Source organism: Sapajus apella, unplaced genomic scaffold (genome assembly GCF_009761245.1).
Source record: "Sapajus apella isolate SASKATOON/1434 unplaced genomic scaffold, GSC_monkey_1.0 scaffold130, whole genome shotgun sequence".
NCBI lineage: Eukaryota > Metazoa > Chordata > Mammalia > Primates > Cebidae > Sapajus > Sapajus apella.
The window spans coordinates 3733545-3742912 of record NW_022437070.1 but is presented as its reverse complement, the minus strand read 5'-3'; the positions used below and the strand labels follow the sequence as shown (position 1 = coordinate 3742912).

General features: G+C 52.3%; 1 protein-coding gene across 1 annotated transcript; it reads right to left on the bottom strand.

Moving 5' to 3' along the window:
* Positions 1–866: 866 nt before the first annotated feature.
* LYPD5 (LY6/PLAUR domain containing 5) lies at positions 867–7804 on the bottom strand. Its single transcript, XM_032262797.1, has 5 exons — positions 7456–7804; positions 4404–4532; positions 3370–3546; positions 3015–3161; positions 867–2580 (listed from the first exon to the last, which is right to left on the bottom strand). The coding sequence occupies exons 1-5, from the start codon at positions 7517–7519 to the stop codon at positions 2342–2344; spliced, it is 756 nt and encodes a 251-aa protein (XP_032118688.1). The 5' UTR covers positions 7520–7804; the 3' UTR covers positions 867–2341.
* Between the last annotated feature and the right edge of the window lie 1564 nt (positions 7805–9368).

The window sequence follows — 9368 nt, the reverse complement described above, 5'->3', positions numbered from 1 at the left end:
ACTTTAATCACATCTACAAAATACCCTCACATCAACACACTGATTAGTGTTTAATTGAATAACTGGAACTGTCCCATAGGAAAATTGACACATCAAACTGGCCATCCCAATTCCAGACCACCTTTGCAATAAAAGTCAAAATCTGGCTGAGCATGGTGGCTGACATCTGCAATCTCAGGACTTTGGGAGGCTGAGGCAGGAGGATCACTCAAGCTCAGGAGTTTGAAACTAGCCTGGGAAGCGTAGTGGGGCCCCATCTCCATAAAAAATACAAAAATTAACAGGGTGTGGTGGTGCACACCTATAGTCCCAGCTACTTGGGAGGCTGAGTTGGGGGGTGTTGCTTGAGTCTGGGAGACTGAGGCTACAGTGAGCTGATTGTGCCACTGCACTCCAGCCTGGGTGACAGAGTGAGACCCTGTCTCTCATAAAAACACAATCTCCAAAGTTTGCTTTGGATTGCCAGCCCATCAAAAAGGCTAGTTCCTTGAAGGTGGGAATTTTTGCCATTTTTGTTCCCTGCCATATGCACAACAACTGGAACAGCACCTTGCACACAGTAGGTGCTCAGTAAATGTGAAGGATGAATGAAAACATCCAGCTTCCTCTTGTATGTCAGGGTGTAAAGACACCTGAAGCTTTTCTCACATCGGTCTTACAGGAGCATAGGAGCATCTCTGAATTGCCCACCCCCCAACTTTCTCACAAGGCTGCTTGCTGACATGGAGAAGATACGGGGGTCCACTCTTGCTAAGCACTTACTCTGAAAATCACACTCTCACTGTGCCTTGGGTATCTTGTATGCAAAACAGGAATGTGTCTTAGTCCCTTCAGGCTGCTGTAACAAAATACCATAGATGCATGGCTTATATACAACAGAAATTTATTTTTCACAGTTCTGGAGTCTGGAGAGTCTGCAGTCGATGCACCAGCAGATTCCATGGCTAGTGAGGACTCGCTTTCTTGTTTATAGATGACACCTGCTGGCTGTGTTCTCATGCGCTGGAAGTGGCAAGGCAGCTCTCTGGAGCCTCTTTTATAAGGGCACTAATCCTATTCATGGGGGCTCCACCCTCATGACCTTACCACCTCCCAAGGCCCCACCTCCCAGTACCATCACTTTGGTGATTAGGTTTCGAAAGATGAATTTTGAGGAGACACAAACATCGAGACGATAGCAGGATACAACTTACTTTTTTGCTTCCCTCACTGAGTTACTGTAAAGATCAAGTGACAAAAAGCATGTGAAAGAACATGGTAAAGCATGTGGACAGAGAACATGCTGAAGGATCCCATCTCTATGAAGTTTATGCACTTATGAGAGTGTCCTGCACACCCTGTGTTCCTTCCTCCCTCAGACCTTTGTCCAGGCTGTCTCTTCTACCTAGAATGCCCTTCTTCCTGCTTCTTTTTGCCAGCTACTGTTGTTCCTTTAGGATTTTACTCAAGGGTTAATTTCTCCAGGAAGTCTTCCCTGATCTTCACAGCTTGGAGAATTTCATCTCACTGAACTTTGCCTTGTGTATTTTTCTGTGAAGTTAATCAGCACTCATGTGTTTGGGAGAGGAGGTTGCCTAGGGGTTCATGGGGCTGGGAGTCTGGTTCCTGATTCTCCACTCACTAGATACACAAGCTCAACCAAGTTTACCTCTCAGTTTGCTGATCTGTGACTTAAGGCCTGTGACAGTAGCGTACTTATACTGGGCCACTGCTGTGTCCCAAGAGTAAAGATTCATCTCGTTAAATCCTCACCACAACCACTGTGAAACAGTTCTTGTCATCATTATAAAGTTTATTTTCACCTCCACCTTATAGGTGAGAAAATATTGGCACAGAGAGCTCAAGTAACTCACCCATGGTCTCTGCAGGCAGAATGGTGGAGCTGGGATTTGAACCCATGCAGCTGAGCTCCAGAGCCTGGCCTACTAACTGTTAAGGCATACTGCATATTGGGCCTCTCTTGGGCCACACCAATAAATACATCATTGTATAGCTCCCTCCTAGAATTGCGACAGGCTCTGGAGGGACAGCACAGGAAGCCATGTTACGGGGTGCCTGGTGCCTGGCTGGTGCTTAGTGGGTAACAGCTGTGATCGGAATTGCTTTTCATCAGGGCAGGACGTGGCTGTTTCATCCTCCCCTGGGATGCTGGTGATTGTGTCCAGTTCCCTCCAGTCCTGTTGACCAGGTTGGGGGGCAGGAGGGAGGGAGAGACGGAGGGCTAGAGGCACAGGAGTGCAATTCTGGTTTTAACATTGTTTTCCAGTGAGCTACGTGTTAGGGGCCGAAGCAGCAAGAAGAAGGTGAGTGAACCCTGCCCCCAGCATCCTGGAGGGGCTGTCTATGCCGAGAGCCTCACCAGCAGGAGGACTGGGAGGAGCAGGGCCAGGACCTGGAGTGCTAGGGGAGGGGTGGTGGCTGAAGCACTGTTGAAGGGCTGGATCACGGATTCTGTGTTGCAGAGGTGCCCCTCACAGCAGGAGCCCTGGAGGTCGATGGTTGTCCAGGGGCTGGTGGTGCCCATGGTGGTGCAGGAGGGCCGGTGGCAGGTTCTGATGTACACAGGAACTGAGAAATTGCCTGGGGGTGGGCGGAGCAGTGAGGAAGGGTCAGAACTGAGGGAGACAGCTGCACCTGAACCTCCACCTTGGTGGCCAGGGCCAGGCCTCGGTCCTCAGACTTGCTTCAGGTTTTCCTCCTTAGACCAGGGCCATGCCTCATCCCTCAGACCACGGCCATGCCTCCCCCTTCAGACCAGGACCATGCCTCCTCCCTCAGACCAGGGCCACGCCTCCTCCCTCAGACCAGAGCCATCCCACCTCCCTCAGACCAGGGTCATGACTTCTCCCTCAGACCAGAGCCATGCCTCCTCCCTCAGACCAGGACCATGCCTCCCCACTCAGAGCTGGTCCACGTCTCCTCTCCCTGTTGGGCCGGTCTGGCGACAGGACCCTCATGGCTGCCCTGCCTCCACATCCGTTGCCCAGGCCCTTCCACCCTTCCAGTTCTCTCACCGACTGTCATTCTGCCATTGCCCTGGAAGCAGGAGGTCTGGTCCTGGTGACACTGGACCCGTCGGGACCTGCCGATAGCGCAGTCTTCCTGGTGAACCCCGATACAGGCATAGCACTCGGTGCCGCTGAGCGTAGGTGGGTCGGGCGCTGGCAAGAGACCACAGATGCACACTCAGGCAGTGCTACCTGGGTACAGTCGTGCGGGTTGCGCACTGCGCCAGGGCTCGGGCCTATAGTCCAGGGTGCTGAGATCCTAGCGCGCCCAGAGAAGGCGCTAAGCAGAGGCCACGCCTTCCCCGGGGCTGCCCGGCCTCTCGCCGTCCCTCCCCGAGCCCAAACCCGCCCTCCCGCGCACCTTGGCTCAGGTTGGGGAGGGCATCATGCGTCATGAGGTGGGCGTTGCACATGTCAGTGGTGCAGCCGCGCACCACCGAGTAGTCGGGCGGCAGCGCGTCCTGGTTCGATTGCATCCGGCCTGTAGGCGGCCCCGTCCAGCAGCCCTTCTGCACCAGGGTCACCGGCGCGCGATACCCTGGGGGCGGGAGCGGGGCTCGTGCTCTGCTTCCCGAAACCCTTCGCCCTCCAGCCTCAGCGTTCTTCCTCCTTCCACTCTTTCGCTTTCACCTACGCCTCCTCCCCTCCCTCCTTCCCTCCTTCCCCGCATCCCCAGACTTTCCCCCGAGTTCTCCTCTGCCTCCCCCCCTTCCTCCCTGTGAGCCTCTCCCACCTTCTCTTTCTTGCTTCCTTCCCCGTTGTCTTCCCGCCGCCACCGCCCGTCCCTCATCCACTTTTTTTTTGGCGGGGGGGGGGCGGGGGCCGGGGCCGGAGTCTCGCTCTGTCGCCCAGGCTGGAGTGCAGTAGCGCAATCTCGATTCACTGCAACCTCCACCTTCCGGGTTCAAGCGATTCTCGTGCCTCAGCCTCCCAAGTAGCAGGGATTACAGGTGTGCACCACCACACCCAGCTACTTTTGTATTTTTACTAGAGATGGGGGGTTTCTCCATGTTGGTCAGGCTGATCTCGAACTCCTGGCCTCAGGTGATCCACCCACCTCGGCCTCCCAAAGTGCTGGGATTATAGGCTTGAGCCACAGCTCCCGGCCAGATTTTATGTTTTTGTGGAGACGGGGTTTGGCCAGGCTGGTCTCACTCCTTCCCCAATGATCTGCCTGCCTCTGCCTCCCAAAGTGCTAAAATTACAGGCCTGAGCCATCGCCCCAGCCCTCATCCACCCTTTCCCCCCCCCCTTTCTCCTCTTCTTCCTCTACGTCTCCATCTTTTCTATCTTTATCTTTTCATCTTCTACCCAATTTCCCTCCCTTTCTCCTCCCATCTCCCCCTCTTTTCCTCCCTAATCTCTCATCCCTGTCCCCCTGCTTCTGCTCCTCACCAGTGTCCAGAGACAGGATGGCCTCAAAGCACTCATGGGGACAAGAGACGATGGGCAGCTTCATGGCTCTGAGGTCAAAGGGGCCGAAATAGGTGTGCTCAAAGCTGTAGCACTGCAGGGCTTGGGACCCTGGGGAGAGGGGCACGGCAGAGTCAGCAGGGCCAGTGTGAGCCTGTCCCAGGAACGCAGGGCTCCACCCAGCAAATGACAGGCACATGGGCCAGGCGCCTCTGCTCCCAGGGAAGCCGCGCCTTGATAGAACAGGTGCTGCTCTTGCAGCTGGCCACGGCTGTGTCTGTCTCATGGCAGAGTAATGACCTCTCTGCAGATGCCAGTCCAGTTTTTCCCCTCCAGGCTGCTCCAGGTCTCCACCCTCATCCAGGAAGCTCTCTATCTACGATTTAGATAAGGAGGAAGTGATTCATTCTTGCTCTGCCCATCGCTCCCCATACTGAACTCCCAATGTGGACAGCACATTAAGAGATCCCTGACAGGGAACGTGTCCTCCAGGACAGGCAAAGTGATGTGTGGTCCTGTGGTGCCCTGCAAACACATACATCAGCACCAGCAACACACAACACTGACATAAACACACAATAACAACATATACACAGGTTATCCAAGTCTCGCAAATATACACAGAATATCCTTAATGCACCCAGGCAGAATTTTATATTCCCACATAAAACAAGTACGCACCTGGACCCTCCAGTATAAACCCCCCTAACTAAGGCACATCACTTCACATGTGGAAGATCACACAGACACCAAAGTGTGTGTTGGTGAGGATGCTTGTGCACGTGTGATAACAGTATCAACCTGGGCTGGGCGTGGTGGCTCATGCCTGTAATCCAAGCACTCTGGAGGCCAAGGTGGGCAGATCACCTGAGGTCGGGAGTTCAAGACCAGCCTGACCAACATGGTGAAACCCCGTCTTTAAAAAAGAAAGAAAAATTATTCAAAAAACAAAAAACAATATCAATCCAGAGCGGGACCAGAAAATCATACCCAGAAAGAGACAAACACAGGTACCAAGTCACAGAAGCACAAATAAAACCAGAGGCCACAATTTTGCAATGTTAGAGACACAGGAAAATGAAACCACAAAAACATACAGTTTAAAATCATATATAGAGTCCGGGCATGGTGGCTCACACTTTGGGAGGTTGATCCCAGCACTTTGGGAGGTTGAGGTGGGCAGATCACTGAGGTCAGGAGTTCAAGACCAACCTGGGCAACATGGTGAAACCCCGTTTCTACTAAAAATAGAAAAATTAGCCGGGCATGGTGGTGCATGCCTGTGGTCCCAGCTACTCAGGAGGCAGAGGCAGGAGAATCGCTTGAGCCCAGGAGGCAGAAGTTGCAGTGAGCTATGATTGTGCCACTGCACTCCAGCCTGGGTGGCGACAGAAAAAGACTGTCTCAAAAAAAAAAATTAAAATCATATATGGATACAAAATGTACAGACTCATGCAACACAGATACATGGAGAGAAAAAAAACCACATCAAAAGACTCAAACAAGTGGGCAGGCATGGTGGTGTGCCCCTGTAGTCCCAGATACTTGGGAGGCTGAAGCAGGAGAATTGCTTGAGCCACGGAGTTTGAGGCTGCAGTGAGCCATGATTGCACTACACTCCAGTGTGGGCAACAGAGTGAGACCTTGTCTCTATTTAAAAAACAACAAAAACAAAAAGGCCAGTCTCATTGGCCAAGGTGAGCGGATTGCTTGGGCTCAGGAGTTCGAGACCAGCCTGAGCAACATAGTGAAACCCCGTCACTACAAAAATATATAAAAAATTAACCAGGCATAGTGGCACATGCCTGTAGTCATGGTTACTCAGGAGGCTGAGGTGGGAGGATTGCTTGGGCTCAGGAGGTCAAGACTGCAGTGAGCTGTGATTGTGCCACTGCACTCCAGCCTGGGTGACAGAGACCCTGTCTCAAAAAATTAAAAAAAAAAAACAAAAAACTGAGCACATATACACAGAGATAAATATAGGCCTACAAATCACAAGACACACAAACACAGACTCAGATACACAAAATTACACACACATCTCTTTTACAAAGAAAGCAAACTCAGAAACAGACCTACAGAAGCATTTGTTCGGACTGAAAGTTTGAAACCCATGCAGAGAAACACACACAAGCACAGAGACCCACAGGACACGCTGAACCTGAACACATACAGAAACCAAGCTCTCTCCCACTGATGAGCAGAAACACACACACTTAGTTGTGTGCAGGAATAGCCTTTCTCCCTTTCTAATTCCCTGTCTGTAATCGCTGCCATTCTGAAATGAGTATGTTTCTGTCCTAGTCCACAGTGGGGGTAGAGGTTGCCTGAAGATGAAGCCAGGGTTCCTGCCAGTTCTGGAAACAGTCCTGGTGCTCCCTGGAAATACCTTTGAATTGGGGATTGGGCAAAGAAGAGAAGAAAGGCTGGGATGGTGGGAAGAGAGACACCGGGAAAAATGGCTGATGGAAGAAGAGCAAAGGCAGGGAAGAGAAATGAAGATGACATAGCCTCCGGGCCCCCACCCACCAAGACCCAGGAGTCCAGGTCTCCAGCCCCCTCCTCTCTCAGACCGAGGAGTTCAGGCCCCAGCCTCCTCCTCCCTCAGATCCAGGAGTCCAAGCCACTAGCCCCCTCCTCCCTTAGACCAGGAGTCCAGGCCCCCAGCCCCTCCTATCTCAGACCCAGGAGTCCAGGCCCCCAGTCCCTCCTCCCTCAGATCCAGGAGTCCAAGCCACTAGCCCCCTCCTCCCTTAGACCAGGAGTCCAGGCCCCCAGCCCCTCCTCCCTCAGACCCAGGAGTCCAGGCCCCCAGCCCCTCCTCCCTCAGACCCAGGAGTCCAGGCCTCCAGCCCCTCCTCCCTCAGATCCAGGAGTCCAGGCCCCTAGCCACTCCTCCCTCAGACCCAGGAGTCCAGGCCCCCAGCCTCCCTCCCTCAGATCCAGGAGTCCAGGCCCCTAGCCACTCCTCCCTCAGGCCCAAAAGCCCATGCCCCCAGCCATGGATTCAGTACTGGATTCAGAAGTTTGGTACCTGTCAGGCAGAGCGTAGTTCCAAAGAGGCAGAAGAGAATGACTCTGGGGACCCCCATTGCCATTGCTGAGCTGGGCCACCTGGGACAGCGCCTCCCACAGTGATGTGCTGCCTGGCTGTTTCCCTCTACTGAGTCCTAAGCATCCTGGCCACCCAGCCTGGCCAGTATTTCTCTGTCCCACCCTCCCTATGTGGGCGGTTCTCTTCCTAGGTAATCGTGATGGAACCAGAATGATTCTCAGTTGCTGGAGAACTGCACTTCTGGGTGTGAGGGAGGAGGAACTAGAAGTCTGGAACCCTTAATTTTGAATGATTGGTGTCTTGCTGGCCTTCTTCCTACACCCCTCCCCACACTCCGCTCTAGTCTGAAAGTGGCACACGTGGCCTTTCAACTTTCCTTCTCTCCCACCACCCCAACACACACCACCCACACAGCTTCCAATCCTGGGGCCACGTCTCCACACCCAAAGACACACTTGACATTCCCTCCTCTAAGACTTCCCTGACTCCCTGGCCGGGCACGGTGGCTCACGCCTATAATCCTAGCACTTTGGGAGGCCGAGGCGGGTGGATCACGAGGTCAAGAGATCGAGACCATCCTGGTCAACAAGGTGAAACCTCGTCTCTACTAAAAAAATACAAAAAATTAGCTGGGCATGATGGTGCGTGCCTGTAGTCCCAGCTACTCGGGAGGCTGAGGCAGGAGAATTGCTTGAACCCAGGAGGCGGAGGTTGCAGTGAGCCGAGATCGTGCCATTGCACTCCAGTCTGGGCAACAACAGCGAAACTCCGTCTCAAAAAAAAAAAAAAAAAAAAAAAAGTCTTCCCTGACTCCCATCTCCCCACTCATCCACACATCCTCAGCCTCCAGCACCTCCCTGCCTCCCAGCCCTGATCAAACTAGGCTGGGCTAGCGTCTGTCTCTGCTACCAGGCTGTGAACTCTTCAGGGGCCTCCAGGAATGTCTGAGATATTGTATGAATGAACAAATGAATCAATGAACGGAGACACAAACAAACAGAGAGGCACCAAGAGACAAGTAGGGAGAGACAGACATCTACAAGAGAGAAACGGAGAGAGAGTAAGAGAGGGAGAGTGCCTTTGAGGGAAGGAATTACACACATGATGCAGAAAGACAGACACAGCCTGGTGTGGACAGATGTGAATGTGTGGTCACACACACAAACCCAGGAATCGAGGAAAGACATGACATGCTGCCAGGTGTTTAATAAACATATTAAATGGAGAAATCAGAAAGATAGAGATATAGCAGACAGCCAAAGGGACACTGTCCCCTGAGGACAGAGACCCACGTATGCTCAGACACCCAGAAGATAATGACATCCAGAGGAGGCCCCAGCAACTGGTTGGTGCCGGAGCAGACACCCCAGGCTAGCATCTCCTGGTTTGTCTCACTTCTTGCTGCTTGGAGACGCTGCCTGCTAGGATCAGACTCATCCACTAGCCACAGAGTGGGCATCAGCCATGTGCAGACACGTAGAATCTCAGACCCATGTGTGGATGGGAGAGTCCAAGTAACGCTGGTGACCAAAAGAGCCTTAGTGATCCCCTCAGATGGACAAAACTTTAGACAGACCTCTTCCTGATTCTCGGCCCCGGACCACACTTTTTGCAGAGCCCTTACTTTAGAAAACTTGTACAGTCATCCCTCGGTCTCTGCAGGGGATGGGTTCCTGGGCTTCCAGTAATAACAAAATCGAACAGTGCTCAAGTCCCTGATATAAATGGTGTCATATTTTCATACTATGCACATACTCCCATATGCTTTAAATCATCTCTGGATGATTCATAATACCTAATATCATGAAAACAATATGTAAATAGTTGTCACGTCATATTGTTTTCTAGTTCTATTATTTTTCATTTTTGTTTCAAAATATATATATATACAT

Bases quoted from the DNA above. Each gene is read 5' to 3' on its own strand.
- LYPD5 (XM_032262797.1), bottom strand. From the start codon at position 7,519: ATGGCAATGGGGGTCCCCAGAGTCATTCTCTTCTGCCTCTTTGGAACT. The intron at 3,162-3,369 runs GTGCGCGGGAGG...GTCTCTTGCCAG, and splicing joins CCTCCCCAACCTGAGCCAAG to CGCCCGACCCACCTACGCTC. The intron at 2,581-3,014 runs GTGAGAGAACTG...GCCCACCCCCAG, and splicing joins CAATGGCAGAATGACAGTCG to GCAATTTCTCAGTTCCTGTG.